Source organism: Drosophila montana, unplaced genomic scaffold (assembly GCF_035044405.1).
Source record: "Drosophila montana isolate Dmon_TW-CO22-7 unplaced genomic scaffold, ASM3504440v1 contig_3217_1, whole genome shotgun sequence".
Lineage (NCBI taxonomy): Eukaryota > Metazoa > Arthropoda > Insecta > Diptera > Drosophilidae > Drosophila > Drosophila montana.
Window position 1 is genome coordinate 968579 of NW_026998097.1, and position 19343 is coordinate 987921.

Here is a 19343-nt window from a genome sequence, read left to right on the forward strand (position 1 = left end):
CTCGTGTAAACGTTTAAGAATAAGGCACAAGAAGTAAATGAAGATTTAAATACATACAAAAAGAGCGCACAAACTTGTCTCAAAGTTGCAAAGTTTGTAGCCAAGTTAGAGTATCCTCCACTAATATAATATGCAAATGGATCTAATGCTAGTTTCACGGACCCCAAGGGAGGAATTCTCGCATAATGTCACATGTCAAATAATTTGCCTTTAAAGTTTCGCCGCAAAACGAGACGAAACAAAACTTTGACGCAATTTGCATTTGGCGCCGCAGCTTCTGCCGCAATTGTCTGGCATAGCATCGTGTGGGGCGTGTTTCATATAGATAGATATATATATATATAGCTATCTATATATTGGCAACGTGTATTGCCATGCAATTTTCCGGCCCTCCTGCAGCTGCCTTTGATTGATTTGTTTTGCCAAGTGACGCACAACATGAGGAGAAACAGCGCAAGATTTTTGTTGATTGGAATCAAATGGAATGGGTTGGGTTGGATGTGAAGAGTGTGGCTTGTCGGGGTTGCGCCTCAAGTGGCACAAGGTCGGCGGCTTTTGACAAAATATTTCGCACTAAATTGCGCTCCGACACATTTTAATAGGCAGCTGTTTTGCATTTGCCAACATATATTTACATATGGTATGTTGATTATCCCAAAAACTGAACCGAAACTAAGCTAAACCCGATGGGGACGCACACACACATTTGGTATCCATTACAAATGCTGCGAGGGGGCATCTGTCAATCAGAAAATCAAATGAAAAACATAACTCAGGGCTGCGAGAGAACTGAGAAGCGAGAAGCCCCCAGCTTTGATAAATGACAATCTGAAGTGGAACTTCCATTTGCGTACATTATACAGAAATAAAGAAGAAATAGAAGAGTGAAAAAAAAAAAACATAGAAATATCTTTGGGAAAGTGTTTTGTTCTGTGTGAAAGTTTTCAAAGCGAAGAGGCATAGAAAGTTGAACGATAATTGCCCAAAGGTCGTGAATCTCTCGAGACTCTCTGGCGATTATGCAATGTTTATGCGTGCTTATACAAATTCTAGACAATGAAAACAAAGTGAAAGCTGCCCAAAGAAAAATATGAAAATATTGTGTACTCATCCTAATGCACTTTCAGTTTCGGGCAACAAAATGCTTGTTGCGGGTGTTGCGCTTGGGAATTTTCCCAATTCCCAGTTCCAGCTGGGAATCAGCAGCATCCAGCAGTTGATCGGGCGCCCAGCTCACATAGAGATCTCTATCGGTCAGCTCCAGAGCGTGCCGAGCATAAAAGAAACTCTGCCCAGCTTTGAGCTTTGAGCTCTCCAGAGATCTCCGAATCTGAAACTCTGGCTTATTACAAATTCTAATCACATGCAATCACCGATCACCGATCACCGTTTCTTTTCGTTTCATTTCGTTTCGATTCCTCTTTTTCGGTTCCACTCACACACACTCTACGAATGCTATTCGAAGGGGGGAGGGAGGGGGGGGCATTGGAGTCGTACATTGGCCTGGTACCGAGTCGATGGGGCTGTCGCTTATCGATTAATCATCAAATTAAAAATTACTAAGCCCAAAGCGTGGAGCGTGGCCGAAACACCATAGCCACAGCCTCTTCTAGGCTGCCCCCCTTCCCCTCCTTTGGGGCAGCTACCTATAAGTGCGCACATCACATTGCTCTTTGCCTGCCTTGTGGTTTTTTTTTTGGCACTTAACCCCACCAATTTAAACAATATATAGAATTTCATGGCTAAAACCGCACTCATTTCGATTTGCTTTTGCACTTATTTTTCGGTCAAAATTAGCAATTGTTTGGCTAGCTGGAAAGAGAGGGCTGGAAGAGGAAATGCTTTGTAGAAAAACTTTTAAAAAAAAGTTTATCCAAAAATATGCTGTACATGTGAATCGAAAGCGAAAAAAATAATAATTCAAGGAAAGTTAAGAATAATAATAACAAATTAAAGAAAGTTGTAAGTTAGAAGCGTAAGCAGAGCTCTTAAGTATTCCAAGGTTAAGGGAACACAATTGAGAACAAAGTTCTGTTGAAGAAAAACGGCCGTTTACTGTTTCAAATGTCAGCCCAGATCTTACATACATATATTTATAGAATTATTTACGATAATTGCTGTGAAATTCCAGCGAAACCAAACAAAGTAATTGAACGATATGTGTTACATCAACACGCCCAATGCGATATAATATATATATATATATATATATACATATATAGATATAGTATACATAATAAAGTCGTAAATTCATTTAAATATGACCAAAGGGAAATGAAACACATGCAAATATTGTGTGACAAATGAACAATTTTCTCAAGTACAAAATATGCCCATAAATAACACTTTGAAACGCCGCCTAGCGGTCAATTAATGCACACGCTGTAACGGGTACAAAGTTCAATCGATATCAATCGGCGTTCCGCATTTTCATTGGGCAAATTAATTTAATGCTCAGTAAGAGATTTTCCAATGCTTATCACAAATTTGTCATCAAGTCGCTGTAATGCGATCACAGATACACGAGGCACACACACGCACGCACACATATGCACACATCCACATGGAGTCGAAGTTGGAGTCGAAGAGCAGTCGCCACATGCTGCTGCGCTCATAATGAAGTTGAGCGAAGCTTCAAGATAATGATCAAAAAGACCACGCGACGCGACGCCAAGACAATTAAAAGACAAACGAAAGAATTGCAAGCGCCGCCGCAGTCGCAGTCGCCACTCTCTGCTCAATTGGAGGTGGCCGCTCTGCCGATCGGCCGCTCAGCTGCTTGTCAAGCAAGTTGCGTCCAAGTCGGCTGCGCAGACGTATCGTGTCTGCCGGCACATTCAGTTTACTTTTGGCGCTCGTCGCGTACACAACGTAGCGGGCACTTAATAGACGGCACAAACGTAGGTGTAAACTTGACTTTGACTCTCACGCTCTCCCACACCGTAAAGTGCTAGTGTGTGGTTTGCGTGTGTCTGTGTGTGTGTGTGTGCATGTGGTTGCGTTCATTCGTACGATCGCTCGCTTGCAGGCTGACCGTGAAGTTTGTTCTTTTTGCATGTTTATAAGCTGAGTAACTGTAACTGTGCTTTGTTATTTGTTTTGTTATTGCCGCTTTGCACTCTCGCCAAGTTCATTCACGTTCATTCACGTTTCATCATCGCTGGCCGTCTAATTAAATGTAATGCAACGCAAATATCGAAATCGAGTTTAAAGCTAATTGCAAACTTTACAATTTGCAAACATTAATTTTTCTGGTTTTTTTTTCGGCATTTCGAGTTCATATCCATTCATATCCATTTCCGTTTAGCTTTGCTGTGCATTCGAGCGCAATAATTAATTGCATTTGTTGTTGTTTCTTTGGCTGCAATGCAAATTATTTAAAACATTTGATATGATCTCTGATGATTGCTAATGCCTTTCAAGAAAGTGAAATCTCGCTCAAAAAAAAATGGTTAATACAATAATTATAATGCACAATAATTATGTTAATTTTAATAATCGTTAACACAGTTTATTTGGTAACAAAAATATATTAAAAGAAAAAACCCTAAAAGTGCAAACAAAAAGCAAACTGTTTAAATATTTTCTCAACAAAGAGACAAAAATAAAAATTAATAAATAAATAATGTGTGCGAAATTTATGCAAAAACGAAAGCCCCGAGCGCAAAGCAAAAGCTATTAGAAAGGTACGTAGCCCAAAGAAAAAATGATAATTCGACAAAAAAAATTTGGTATATTTGGTTCCATTTTTCTGGAAGTTAAACGTTCCTAGTTGCACTTTTATTATATAAATTGCCTCTTGGAAAAGTATTAAGCTTTTTGCTTTTTAGTGTGATTAAATCTTACCAATTGCAAATATAGTGAATTATGCATGTTTAAATCACATTTTAAACAACTTTCCTGTACTTCAATTTGTAGTTTTCCATTTTGGCCTTAAATTAAAGCTTTGTCTAGCTCAAATAGTGCATATTTTCAACTCTCTTTTCTGTGTATCCCTATAATCATGTTTAATAGTGGCAACTCAAGCGTTCCTTTTATTTCCCTATTGTTGTTTTTCTCTCTTCTTTTTGACTTTTCATTGTTGTTCCACTGACTTCCTCTGTGGCGTTTCCTTAATCTTTAGCCTACTTTGTTGTTGTTCTCCTCTCGACACACACACACACACTTACGTACTCTTAATGACAAACAACCTTTCACACTTTCCGTCTGCCACTGTAAAAAAAAAGACGCCTTGTCATTCTGTCGCTCATTAGGTGGCAACCCTGCTCCGCACATTTGTGACACATTTCCATAGACACAATTCGCGTGTTCTTTTCTGCGAGAGACAAACAGAGCTTTAAAATTTGTATGCCATTGGCAAATATTTGCTGGCCAAAATTGAACTACTTTCGTTGGACGGCGAATGGAATTAACATACATAGCTGTGTATATGTACATATGTATGTACATATATCGTACACTCCTGCCCCCTTCCCCCTCCTTCCCAACTGCCACACTTTGGACAGTCACCAAGTTTTTGATTTTTGCTGTCAAATGCAGTCGTTACCTTATAAAACGCATCATAAACATTTACCTACTTAGCCGACAGTCGGCCGTCGCCCGTCGCCCGTCGCCAGACTTGAGTTTGCTTTCATTCAAATATTTGCATTAAAGTGTGCACAAATTGTCACAGTGGGCGTGGCGAAAGGGGCGTATGCTTTTGTATGCAACTCCAGCAGTCAACAAAAAAAATGTAAAAATGTTGCAGTCAGCCTGACCCGACTGCGCCACACGCTGTTTAAATTGTTACTAAAACTGTGACTGCAAAACTGTGACTACTAGAGTATTCTTGACTTGATCCAAAACTGTAGATATATACGAATATATGCTCATATATTCGAAGTATGGGAAAATTCCAACCTGAAATACTTTTAAAAAACTTTTTTGCGAAAATCAACTCAAAAGAAGTTTGCAGAAAACCAATATACTCCTTGTCGCTTTGTGAACAGAGTAGAAAGACAAAAAAATATATACAAAATTGAAAAAGAGGCCGCAGCAACAAAATAGTTGAAATTCGCTCGAAACCTAAACATTTTTATGATTCGCCTTTTTATTATATGTTTGTCTGTTTGTAATTTTTCGCGTTTGTGACAAGAATTTGCAAATGTCAACGAAAATCGCGCGCTTGACAGTAAAAAAAAAAAGAATTCGGCAAAAAGGGCTGAAGTGGAGCTCAGTGAAGAGAAAGAGAGAGGGACATAGACGTATAAAGGGAGAAGGCGGTATGGAGAGGCACAGAGATAAGAGTGGAAATACCCAATGCCCCAAAACGCGAACCAATTGAAATTGTTTTATAAGACCATGTTTTTTATTTATCTCTTTCTTTTTTTTTTTATTTAATTTTTGGGGCATTTTGTGTTTGGCATTTTTAAACAGCCCGTTACAGTTGCAGTTGCGACATCAGGATCCCGGCGTAACGGATCCGATCGAATCGGTATTACTTCAAAGTGAAAACGATAATTTATTTAATGAGCAAATATGTGAACATTTCGCCGTGAGTTATAATTTGCGAATGTGAGCAAATAACTAACTTGTGTAATAATTCCCGAAAATCAAACAAAACCCGTATCATATTTAACTCTTTAGTCAGGCAATGCAACTAGAAGTAGACTTTGGCTGTAATGAAAAACGATTTATATAGAAAAATTCCTCTAAGAAATTGTTAGATACAATAAAGAGACATTCAAGAATTAAACAAGAACTTTAAGTTCAAGACGTTTAATGTGAGAAAAATTCGTTTTCTCATTTCAAAAAGTTGTAATATTTATTTTTTTTTTACAAATTAACCTTGATGTCAACTTCAGATCTTATATTTGAATACAATTTTATTGCCATGAGTTATTCCAATTCTTATGTAACTTCCCCCATTTATTTTTTGTTAATGACATTTTCGCTTGTATTACACAACACAAAGAGAAAAAAATATAACGAGAAGCTCACAGCCAGGGCCCCACAGACGACAGACTTGTGTAAATCGAAACGCTTGTCAGACACCTGTTGATAGTTACTTTTGTCAGTTGCAATATTTGTTTATAAATCAAAAATATGTGGCTGTAATTCCGTGTAATAAGCCATATTTATTGGCTCTTATTGAACAATTGTAGAGTGTTGCACATATGTATAAATAGATCGGAGAATTTCACAGCTATTTAAAGCTGTGATTAGCTGGTTAGGCTTGTCGGGGCTATTTACGACGATGTCTTCATATTGATAGCGACCGATTTATTAGATACTTTATACTTTATAGTTCGTGCCGATAGGCCAGAAGCAGGTGATGGAAGCATTTGCTTGATGTCATCGCCGAAACGAACAAGTTTTGATTTTTCTTTCTGGCTTTCTTTCATTTGTTGTGTGAAGTCATAATGAACCGAAATGAACGGAGGTTTCTCCAACTAATTAGACCATAAAGCAGCCGACCTGCCTGGCCGAACTAATTCGCTCAGATAAGCCACAACAAAGGTCACGCTTTAATTGATAAGAAAACACAATGCTGTGTCTTTTGGGAAAATGGTTTTCCGAGCCGAGCCCAACGTCGGCTACTGTAGGTAAATGAAACGCTTCAAGAGTCACTCAAATGGAAATCCCCATCGGCAACAATGACAGAACCCAATGTACATAAAAGAAGCAACAAGAACCCAACTGAACTAAAATGAACTTGAAGTGCCAGCTGTGCCCCGATAAAGATCACACCCTAGCGTCGACGGCGAGTCGAGTCACAGGTGGAAGTTCCTGCTCCGATCTAAAAGAAAGAAAGAACAAATTGAGAATCATGCCACAATTGAGTGCACTTTGCATTAAAGTAGAAACAAGCTGATGTTATTTAAATGCCAGTTACCCTGTAAACCCAATTTCAAGTATATACAACAAATATTCTACTTATTAGATAGGAATTTCGAGAATTTGTATACCCGAGCATAAATTGCGTTACTTTCAATTTCTTGTCAAGAATTCCTTTGCTTTGCAGACTGCACTCGTTCGCATATAATTAACATACCCAAACTGCATGCCTTGCTTATAGGGTATTCACAGAAAAACTTTTAATAGTTTTGGACCTTTTCGAGGCACTTAAATTGCGCAGCGAAGCGTGCTCTCACCAACTCGGTTTCCAACACTTCCCTCTAACCTCTGCTCCTCTCACACTCTCACAACTCAGCTGCCAGCTACGCCCTTTTTCAACACTGCCCCAGAAGAAGAAGGAAGAATGTGAATGTGAATGGAACTGGGACTGGGACTGGGACTGGGACTCGGAATGACAATGGGAATAGGAATGGGCCGGAGAGAGTAATTAACCCATGTTGGCCGTTTGTTATGCCGGCTGCCTTTTGCAAACATTTAATTGTTCCGATTGCCGTTTAATTGTTCGATCTGCAATTTTTGAAATACCAAACCGAACGGAATACGTTGACCGGAGGCTACGCTTTCAGCGTCTAGATCAAAGTTCTGCCGCCGGTGCTACGGTTCTTGACATATTCAAAGCATTCCATTCCATTTCATTTTACTTAACTCCACGCCGGTTATTAAAAGCCATCAACATCATCATTATCCGCGACTCTAAAGCCAACATAAAAAGCGATCTTCGTGTTATATAAGCCGCAACAGCTTAAAGATCGCTCCACAAATGTCACACTTTGGAGGAGACTCGGCTTAAAAGCTACTTCACGGCAAACTTTAGTCGGAGAGCTGACCAATTAGTTGCTTCCGTAATTTCTTGGTATTATTTTAATTAGTTTTCCTTGGTTTTTATATTTTTCGGCTGGCTTTTTATTTATTTAAATTGCGTTCGCTCAACGACAAGTTTTATGTGCCGCCCCAAAGATTTATTTGTTTTTTTTTTTTGATAATGCGATGAAACGCATAATTTATGGACAATGCATTTTTAGATGCGATCGTTATTCCGATGAATTATTTCGGCTGAAGCTGCATTAAGTGGGATTTAACTATGCGAGGAGGCTGGCCGAATTTTGTTGAATTTTGTATTTCTAGCTTTTTTTTTGTTTGTTGTGCGTTTCTTCGATGTTAGTTTTCACTTCCTGCTTATGAAGTTCACACTTCAAAAAAGAAAACTCACCATAAAATTCGGAGTAGACATTTTGCAATATTCCTTTTGCGAAATTGCCTCGTAAATAGCGTTGAAATGTTCCTTGAAAGGTTCTCTCCCTCTCTCACCTGCCCGCCTGCCTGTGACTATCTCACAAATAATTCACAACGCGCTTACCCCTCCCCAAACTGCCGCTCTCCCCTCGCTCCGGGGCCGTTGCCAATGGCAAAAATGCGTTTAAGTCAAGTTGCCAAGAGCCGAAAGCCGCCGCCGCCTCCGCCGCCGCTGGGTGCGTGTGTGCAACGTGTGTGGCAGCTGCTGCTGCGAGAGCCCGACAGTTACCTGCCGCGGTGCCCGCTCGCCTGCGTTTACAATAGTCGCAGGTCTGGCACTTTAGCTCGATATTTATGCAACGGCACACACTTCAGTTCTGGTTGCCCTCCTTCTCCTCTCACTCTCTCTCTCTCTCTCTCTCTGTCTGTTTCTCTCTCCATCAGCTGCAATTTAAGCTCACATTTTTCTTGGCAACACATTTTCCTCGCCATATGCATAAGCAGTTTTTCCAGCTACCCTTCTGTTTGTCCCCTCGGGCGCTTCCTCTGCTCGCTCATCGCATTGTTTGCAACACTTGGCGCTTGCCACATAACAACAGCAGCAACAGAAGTTGCAACTGCTGCTGCAACATATGCAACAGCAGCCGTAGCAGCAGCAGCAGCAGCGGCAGCGGCAGCAGCGTCCGCTATGCAGCGTTGCATGACACATTAAATGCAAAACGGGCAGCGTGCAACACAAACTGAGTGAGACAACAACAGCGTGAATTTGTAGACGGAGCGGGCACTCAAGGAGGCAAGAAAAGACCTGAAACATTTTGTTGCCCACCGCCAAGAAGTCGGCCTCAGTGTCGGTTTAAGCAGCGGCTTCCACTGCTGCTGCAGTTGCTTCTTATTCTCCTGCGTTGCTCTTATTAAATAAAAGAAATGGTCTGGAATTTTTCATATGCCCTATAAGTGCATATGGTAATGCTTTGGGTATATCAGACTTGATTCTGAAATAACTACATCAGCTAGAAATGTTGTCTAAGATAAAATAAATCTACTCATTTAAAGTTAGATATGATATAGATAAACGAATATGTTGATAAAATGTTTTGACATAAAAAGATATTTCATATTATGTGAACATCTCCTAAAAATTAATATATTATTTGTTTATGTACTCTATTATGGTTGGTATTTTATATTTGAGTCCGATTTACATTTAAGTTCTTAACGTACTCCAATCCTGACCTGTTTTACCCTAGTTTCGTCTTTGTTCAAACAGGAACAAGTTCCATCATTCTCCTCATCTAGCTTTAACAGGGTATTATTTAACGACTACAGTCTTAAGCTTTTGTATATTTTCGCATAAAGAACCGTCTGTTTCTGTAGCAGCTGTTTGGCTTATGTTGAGTTATTGCCACGCTGTTGTTTCTTGTCTTATGACAATATAATCATACGATAAAAGCACACACAGGTGAGTCGTTCGTTTTTGGCATAATGCGTAGCAATTATCGGCTAGAATTGGCTATGGTGCTTCGCTCTTAACACTAATCAAGCGGAAAATGCATTCAGCTATGTAGTTTGAGCTTATTAATATGCATTAAATTATATTCCGACAAGTTGTCTTCGCTTGCGTGTTGCTGGTGTTGAGAGATATCAAAAGGCTGCCCCAGGCAGTTGATGCGAAGCGCCCAAGCTCTCAAGCTCCCATACTCCCCATCTATCCATCAAACGACGCATTGAACACTTTAAATAATTGCACATTGTGGCTGAGGCTTTAATAAAATAATTAAAATGAAATATGCTACGTTCGCCATAGCTCGAACCCGAACAATATTCGCGCCGGCTTCGCAATTGACTGACTGAATTGCAAAGATCAGGGGCTCGCGAGAGGGGTCTGAAAAACATCAGAAACCACGAAGAATCAGCGCAGAATGCTAGCCATGTTGAAAAATGTGCGGGCTACCAATCTACGCATTTTTTAAGCCATTTTATTTTCTGTTTCTTTTGTTTTTTCGCGTCTCTCGACGTCAAAGGAAGACCGACAAGTAAAATGCGAGCGATAAAATGTTTTAAAGAAATCGCTGAAAGCGTACAAAAAAAAAAAAATAAAATATTAATTTCAATTATTTACGTACGGTAAGCAGCACGCAAGCCGATTTTCCCAGCGATTCCCACGTTGAGAATCGCCGAGAGGGGAGCATGGTAAGTGGCATTTTGTGCGCTAAATGCGCGCAATTTGTTACAGGATTTTTATAGCTAAACAGAAGGGAACACATAGCATGGAACTCTCTATAAGCTGTGTGAAACTGTGGGAACAGCTATGCTATGCAATTTATAATTATCAGCGGTAGGTGGCGCTGCGGTGCAATGTCTTATGCAATCGTCGCATGTTGATAACAGCGGAAGTTATTAGAGCAAGCTTCGAGTTATGCGAGCCAGTTCCAAAGAACTTTAAAGCGTAGCGCAGCGGTCTTGGCATTGAGATTCCCAACCCGGCGGTCGCTTTTGTTTCACTCGCTTCTAATTAAAGACGACACTTCGGCATGTACTCGAAAGCGAGTACGGCCGGCGACAGCACGGAAATGCCTCGCTTCAAGCTTTGAAGAATCGTTTTGATATATGGAGTACCGAGAATTATATTATTTCCAGTTGATTGTAGTGCCAGTCGCCGGTCACTTTATACATAGTATGTAGTACGAAAATAACTACTTACGCATGCTTTGCTCTACCCAATAAATACTTCATTTCTTTAACTTGATGCCAGTTCAATTCTTAAATCCCATTGCCCATTCAACTTGGAACCTCTTAACCTTTCACACATCGATCGCTCGCTGGAGCCCCTGAAGATTACAATTAAATTTGGCCAGAGCTCGCAGCGGGTTGCCAAATGTGGAAAATACAAATATATGTATGTATGTACATATGTAGATGTATGTTAACTGAAACTGTGCAGAAATGAACTTCAGCACCGCGGTAGAACGGTGTTATTTAATTGCCAAAATGCCAGGGAAACGCAATCCGAACAGATTACAAATTATAAAATTGTGGCAGGTGTCCCGAACCAGCCGAGCCAGCGAAGCGAACCGCCAAGTCAAGTTTTTGCGCCTACATTAAACATCTATTAGATAAGAATCAATGGCCAACACGATATGCATAATAAAGCGCGGTTTCGGCCAAACAAAAAGCCAAACAAGCTGCCAAATCTAAACACTAACTAAGAGGGGCGCCTCATGTTACACTTGAGAGTTGAAGATTAATTGTTGCTGCCTGTCGTAGGCCCACGACTAGCAGCAGAGTTTAAAAGTTCGTTTTGGGGTTGAGAGTTCAGACTCAGGGAATACTCTATCTACGGCTAATTTGATTAATTAAGCGTGGAATTAAAATTGTTAATCGAATTGAATGGCGCCCAAAGGGCTTTTTGGATTAATAATCACAATTATTATTAAATATTATGTGGCCATAATAAAAGCTAATTAGCTGCTGCTGTGCCTAATTGCTGGGAAATGTTCTGCCGCCCTATGCGATTCTCATGGGCAGCTCTGTGTCATAAAAACCTATGACATGACCAAAACTATACGCTTTAATCACATGACTAACTAGACGCATGACGTTGCTTACTCAATAGACTTTGTGTCAGCCGCCGCTGAATCACCTTAACGAGAGAGAGATAGGCTTATGGTATAGTTTTGTTAATATATATAAGAGACATGCCTGACTCTCGATGACCGAATGTTTATTTTGGCTTCACTTATCGATCGGCGCCTGCTGATTAATAAAATGCTGACGAAAGTTGTGCTTTTCTTAAGGTCTCTTCCGAGCATAAAATCTGCGAAAATACACGTTTTAAACACGGGCAAACACTTCTAGGTCTTTTCCGCCCATCGAGTGACGCCCTTGAGCCCTTTGGCTCTGCGTTTACATTAAACATTCACATGCTTTTTTTCTTCTTTACCACATTTTTTGTTACTTAATTTTTGCATATGCGGCTTAAATTTAATATGTACATGGTTTTTTTAGACAGCGACGCGCCGTGGCTTGTGCGACGTTTACAAATGCGAAAGTTCATTAACACTGCAGAAAGAACAAAACTTACAGCTCCCAACAACAAACCGCAACGGCATAAAAAAAAAAACAGAAAAATTAAATAACTTTCAACATACAAAAAAATAAATAGAACCACGCAGCGGTTTTCATTTAAATGAAAGGTAGCCTCGCATTTTGTTCATTCTCGCTTCTTGTTTTGGTTTAATTAAAAATGCAAATTTTTCATGCATGTAGCATTTCTTTGAAGATTGTTGATATGTGGGCGGTTTCCTATTTGACGAAATCGAATTTCTTAACTCAATTTCATGCCAAACAGAGAAATTGCTGAATAAATTTAAACGCTCGTTAGAAACTTGATTTGTAGTCCAAAATCGTTAGATAAACATTTCAGTCTCGCAATTAATTAAGGTTTCTGGCCTGAGCTGTGGAGTGGGGCTCAACTCCCCCTAACGAATGACCCCAATATGCAAGGCGACCGCAAAAATCTGTCAACCTGCACTGCCGACCTGCTGTTGGCCGAATACTTGAGGGCTTTTGTTTTTTTTTTGGTTTTGGTAAACAACTTTTTCTATTCTTCTTGATTGGCGAGAAACTTTCGCTTTTAGCTTTTTAGCTGCCGAATTTAAAACCTTTGTTGTCCATAATTTGTATATCTGAATCTCAGGTATCTCTGACATTATTATAACTACTTATTATTATTGCTAGTATTACAATTGTTGTTAGAGACGTTTTGTCAACCACAACGATTTTTAGCTGCTGCTCTTGTGGTTTTTAATTGCTCCGTGCTGGAAATAGTTGGCTTAGACGTAAGATTCGCCTTAACTTTGGGTTAGCGCATAATGACAACTGCTTCGCTTTTTTTTGGGCGAAAGTTTTCGGATTTGTTAGCGTTTTTTATGCATAATTATAGTCTTGTAGGAGATTGTTATTTAAACTGTTTCTCTTATTCTTTTGCTTAAATCTATACTCACAGCTTACTACTCGAACTCAGTTTACCTGTAAAAACAATACCTTGTGAAATACTATCCTGATGGTGTTCAAACCTTCCCAATTTGTGTAATACTCCTGTTTATAAATAAACCCAATTCCTTTTGGCGTCATATGGTTAAAAGAAACATTTAACTTTTGCGAATCACTTAAAACTTTCTGTATATCAACGTACAAATCGATATAATATACAATCGATATATCTACGTATTTGCTTATCGATAAATGCACATATGATTAAATCGAATTCATTTTAGTTGCTTTTTCTGCTTTTTCTTTTACTCAACCTGAGTGAATATAATATGAATAAATAGTTTAATATTAAAATCCAAATATTAAACTATTAATCTATATATCGCTGTATCGAATTATCGATAAATGTACTTCCCTTATGATCAGCCACAGCCACTCCCTTACACACTCTATTTGTTATCTCCATATGTATGCTCCTCGTGTATTTTGCTAACCAGTGCCCTTTCCCCTCTCTCTGTCGTTGCCTTTTACAGATCTTGGTACCCTTAACAACCACAACAACAACATCAGCACAGTTAACAACACAACAGCAACAATAGCAACAATAGCAACTGGAATCAACAGCAAGAAGACCCTGGTGGCCACAGCAACGGCAACGGCAACGGCAACAACGACAAAGACTTTGAATTCGACTCCGACTTCGACCCCGAGTTCCACTTCGACCCCGACTCTTAGCCAGAGTTTGCAGCAGAAGCACAACAACAACAAAATGGAGCTGCTGAGCAGCCCAGCAATAGCAACAACACCAGCAACAGCAACAACAACAGCAACGACTACAAAGCAGCTGCTGGCACAGGATTACCTGAGCTACGCCTCCCCACCGACCTATTCGCGTCTACCGCCCGATGGCCATGAGTTTCCGCCCAACTTCAGTGAGCCGCTGATTATGCATCCCCAATCACACGCCACGCGCCTCAAAGCGGAGCTAAGCTTCGAGCACAATAACAACATCAACAACGACAACAGCGACAACAAACTGGAGGCTGCACCGCCGCTGCCCAAAACGGGGCCACCGCCCACAGTGCCGCGCAAGATGTATCGCCAGGACCTGGTCATCAATGTGGAGGATGCGCGTCAAGCCGCACGCGCCACAGAGACGCCAACAAAGTTAGCAGCAACGCCATCTAGCGGCGGCGTACGTGATTACCAACGTTCCTTGAGTGCCAGTGCGCCACGCAAGCCAAGCGATTGGCGCAAAGACGAAAAGTCGGAGAAATCCGTACGCGACAAAATTGCCATGTTCTCATCCAGCAACGAACTGGACACCATTGCGCCGCCCACACCCAGCTCCAGCGCCAACCTCTCCACCGCTACCTCCACTTTCTCCCGCAAGCCGCTCAACATGAGCAGCGAGAATTTGTTGGAGGCCGCCTCCTCGACGCCGCCGCCGTCTCTTAAGACGCGCGCCATGAGCGTGGAGAACCTGAACGATGCCCAGCGTCAATACCAGCTGGCCAAGCAGCTGCCGCAGCTCCACGTGGCCGATTCCATGTACTCGCTGCACACACTGACCACGCCCAACAGCAACGGCAGCAGCAGCAACAGCAACAGCTACAGCTACAATTACGCCTCGCTGCCGCGTCGCAGCCATGGGGGAGTCTCCTCCGCTGTGGAGCGCCGCATCAGCTTCTCGGGTGAGGGCGATGCGGCCACGCGCAAGGCGGCCATCACCAACATACTGGAGCAGCGACGTCGCAGTCTGTCGAAGCTGCGCGGCCTAGTCATACCGGAGCGGCCGCAGCTGCTGGAGCCCATACTGGATCTGCCCGAGATCAAGAGCCAGGTGAAGGCGGCCAGCGGTGAGGACTCCACGGACAGTGGCCTGGGCGAGACACGCCCACTCAGACATAACATCAACATCACCAACAACAGCAGCAACAACAACATGAGCAACTTTCGCAGCATCTTTGCGGCTGTGCAGCGTCGTCCGCTGGAGTCGCAGCTGTCGCAACCACCCGCAAAGCCGCCACGCACTTCGCTCGCCAGCGCCCTAAGCATGCCCAGCAGGATTAATCTTTGCCAACAACAGCCGCAGCAGCAGCAGCCGTTTTTGGTGGACCAGGAGAGCGACACAGATTCGGTGTTCTCCAGCACGGCGCGTGTTCCCACGCCACCAGAAAAGTTTGCGCTAACGCGCACGCTCAGCTCGGAGACAAATACTTCGATAGCCAGCTCAAACACCTCCACGCTGACCTCGGGCTCCTCAGCCGGCTCCCAGGCCAGCTGCAGCTCCCTGGGCAGCACGCCCACCGTGGACCTAACGCGGCGCGTGCTCAAGTGCCAGCTAAATGGTAGCGTCAGTAGCAACAGCACCGAGCTGGCCTTAAGCAATCGCAAGAGCATCCTCGCGTCTGCCAAGTGCCGCAGTGCCAAGAGCCGCGGCCAGGACAATAGCAACGACAATGACAACGACAGCACCGATGGCGAGGCCTGCGTCCTGAACGGGCGTCGTCTCAAGTCCAGCTACAAGCAGCAGCAGCTCCAGCAGCAGCAGCAGCAACAACAACAACAACAACAGCAGCAGCAGCAGCATCATCTGCTGGCCAAGCAGCTGGTGGTGGACAAGCTGATAAATGTGGCTGCCTATGTGGAGCTCACTTCGGATACGGACGACAGCAGCCGACGATCGGATACGCCGGCCAAGATCAGTGCCATGTTCATAGACGAGGAGCGCAAGGCGAGCTTCAAGGCAGATCCCACGCAGCAGGCCAAGCTGCGCGTGGTGCAGGCCAAGCCCGTGATCAGCCCGATGCCACAGCGCACACAGACACCAAAGCGAGAGCTGGCACTGGGCAACACCAAGTCGCAGACCACAGCCGAGCTGCGCGAGAAATTTGAGCGCAGTGCAGCAGCAGCTGCCGCACCTCAAGTTCCGCTGCCCATGCACAAGGCGCTTGCCACAGTTGTTGCCACGAAGCCGCATCACGAGCGCTTCAGTTCGCTGGACTCGCTGGCCTCCAGCTCGTCGGGCGTCAGCTCCACGACACAGAATGTGAGCACCACACAGGAGACGGCCACTGAATTTGGCAGCTTCTCATCGCTGGGCAGCAATCAGAGCTTGATTACCGCACAAGACGTGCAGCAGATTGTCGAGGAGGCCGATCCGCCGCTCAAGACGCCGGAGGCATTTATCATAGTGCTGCAGCGGGATACGCCGGAGAGCAGCATTGGCATCACTCTGGCCGGTGGCTCCGACTACGAGGCTAAGGAGATAACCGTACGTCATAAATATCTATATCTATCGCATGTAACAGCTTATAATTCTGTCCTCATCCATAGATCCACAAGATACTAAGCAACACTCCGGCTGCCAAGGACGGTCGCCTGAAGAAGGGCGATCGCATTCTGGCCGTCAACGGCATGAGCATGCGCGGCCTGACCCATCGCGAGTCGATCAGCGTACTAAAGGTGAGTTCCCATTAAACTATTCCATATATCAGCCTAATCAACACTCTCTCCATCCTTCTTTATAGACACCACGACCAGAGGTTGTCCTAGTGGTTACTCGCTCCGAATCGTTGGTCATCAAGCCGCTGAACAAGAAACGCTCCTCGCTTGGCTCGCTCAGTTCGCTGAATGAGAAGCCCACCGAGTTGGATTACGAACGCAAGCGCAACTACCACAAGGCCTCACGCTCGCTCGACCTGGATCTGGACATTGTGTCCAATGAGGGCGGCGGCAGCGCCACAGTGCCCAGCACACCGAGCACGCCCAGCACGGGCACCAGCAGCCCCCAGCAGCCGGCCAGCCTGCTGGACGAGGCGAACGGCAACGATGCGGAGGCCACCATTGCCACCATTCGAGCACGCCGCCAGCTCTCACGCGGCGATGCGGCCAAGCTGAGCACCAGTGAGCTGCTAGAGCGCGCAGCAGAGGCTCGTCATGCCATAGCAGCTGAGATTCGCGCGCAAGGTAAGTCCGCGCCACAGTAAGTCGAATATTATCACTAATTGCCTTTTCCTCCTGCAGCTGAGGATGCTGCTGCCGGCGGCGGCGCACGCTGCGTAGAAATTGTCAAAGACAGCTGTGGACTGGGCTTCTCCATAGAGGGTGGCTTTGACTCGCCGCTGGGCAATCGCCCGCTGATTGTCAAGAAGGTTTTCATGGGTCAGTTGACTGGCATTTACCTGGTGGCTCCTACTAAACTCCCCTTTTCTCTCTCCTAGGTGGTGCTGCCCAGAAGACCAATCAGGTGCGCAATGGCGATGAGATCCTCAGCATCAATGGTGCATCCACGGCGCGAATGACCCGTGTCGATGCCTGGAACTATATGAAACAGCTGCCGCTGGGTCCCGTCAAAATATCTTTGGCCTAAAGTTGATAAGCTAATAAGATAAAGAATGATATAGAACGCGCCACAATTTCTTAGATATAAGCAAAAAGATATAAAAAAACAAGTTGCGACGTTTTGTTTCTGCATTTAGAGAACGATCTATATACAGGTAATCGTAATCATATATATATATTTAAATAATTTAAAGTGCAATTGATATAAACTTTCTAATTTGCGTGGGGTGTTGCATTTACCACCGCCCTATTATTATTATTATTTTATTATTATTATATATATACAAACATATACGTTATATATCGATGAATGTACATAACTATCTTAACTAATTTACGTATTTAATTCTTGAAATCGATGCAACGAAATGGACATTTTTTTAGCAGTGGTATTTTCTTATATATTGGTATACACACGATTTCTAATTGCACACCACACAAGAAATAAAAGTAAAAAAAATACACAATCAAATTATAACAATAATATTTTATATATTTTATGCCATAATTTATGCGGGAACGATATATAAATAATTATTTTATTATTTAAACAACTATAAAATCAATGTTTACATTTACAAAAGTATTTGCTAAAAAAAATATATATATATATATAAAATATAACATATTATGCAAATTAGACAATATTTAAACTTGACTTTTTAACTATGGCTTTAAATTATAACAACATATAAGCCCGTGCTTACAGTTAAAAGTTGCCAGTTAAATCTTGTTAAATTAATTTAAAATCAGCTTGCCTCAAAAGAAACTAATAGAAAGAAATTGTTTTTTCTTTTTCTTTTTTTTTAAATTTCTTAGCATTTTCCTGTTATTTAAGAACAACTTAAATTAAATTTATTAGAAAATTTACAATACTATTTAGTCTACTATTAAGTCTAATATAAAATTAACAAGGATACGTGACTATACATATATATATGTATATCGATCTGGGAGACCTCCGCAATCTCCTCCGCGTTCGGACTCCTCCAATTCGACGCCTCTTTAGAAGGCGCCTAGCCAGTCGATTTGGATGGTTTCCCAGTCGCGTTATGTAGTTTGCAGTCTGACTGTTTATGACGTCCCCGACTTTGGGCACTCCTAGAGGTCTCTTTCCAAATCAGAAGTTCGCATATACCAGGGGGCACCAGACAGATAGCGGAGCGTTTTTGCTTGAAACACCCTGATTTTCGTAAGGCGCGATACCGTAAACCGTAAACTTGAATATATCGCCAGGTAGGAGGTTTTGTATATTATGTTTACTTTGCCTTGCAGAGGGTATTATAATTTTGTCGTGAAATGTGTAACGCAGACATCTCCGAACCCATAAAGTATATATATTCATGATCAGTATCAACAGCCGAGCCGATATCCATGTCCGTCTGTCCGTCTGTCTGCGAACTAGTCTCTCAGTTTTAAAGCTATCTTCATGAAACTTTGCAGAAAGAAGTCCCTCTTTTCTGCTGCACGCAGTTCATATGTCAAAACCAGCTGGATCGGACCACTATATCATATAGCTGCCATAGGAACGTTCGGTCGAAAATTAAGTTGTTGTATGGAACCCTTTAGCTTCTTAGATATGAACATTATGTGTTGTTGCAAGGGTATTAAATCTTCGGCTAGCCGTAGATAGCCCTTCCTTCTCGTTTAAAGATACTGTTGAGCAGCCATCTGAATTTGCCTAATCTGCTTTTCAGGGCTCCTGTGATACTTGATAAGGGTTAAATAAACGCACCCCTAATTTGTAGCTGTTGTGGTGCGTCAATTGATCGCGCAGGAAACTCCCGGACATATGTAATATCCCTGCGGAGCGTTGCCTGTGAGGAACTAATTAGAATAAGAGCGAAGAAAATCCCACCAATTTACACAAGTGT

The 19343-nt window shown here is 42.6% G+C and overlaps 1 protein-coding gene across 7 annotated transcripts in view; it reads left to right on the forward strand.

The window, feature by feature from the left end:
• bbg (big bang) overlaps positions 1-17579 on the forward strand; it is a 118758-nt gene extending 101179 nt beyond the window's left edge. For 4 of the 7 annotated variants that reach the window (XM_064689314.1, XM_064689315.1, XM_064689316.1 and 1 more), the window contains 5 exons: positions 13656-16399; positions 16462-16590; positions 16656-17094; positions 17152-17289; positions 17349-17579. In XM_064689314.1, coding sequence (XP_064545384.1) covers positions 13656-16399; positions 16462-16590; positions 16656-17094; positions 17152-17289; positions 17349-17497 — 3599 coding nt within the window. In that variant the 3' untranslated portion in view covers positions 17498-17579. Of the gene's footprint in view, positions 1-2792; positions 2901-3534; positions 3687-5996; positions 6052-13655; positions 16400-16461; positions 16591-16655; positions 17095-17151; positions 17290-17348 lie in introns of those variants that run through there. The other 3 variants (XM_064689319.1, XM_064689318.1, XM_064689321.1) reach the window with 3 other exon arrangements.
• The last annotated feature ends 1764 nt before the right edge of the window (positions 17580-19343 follow it).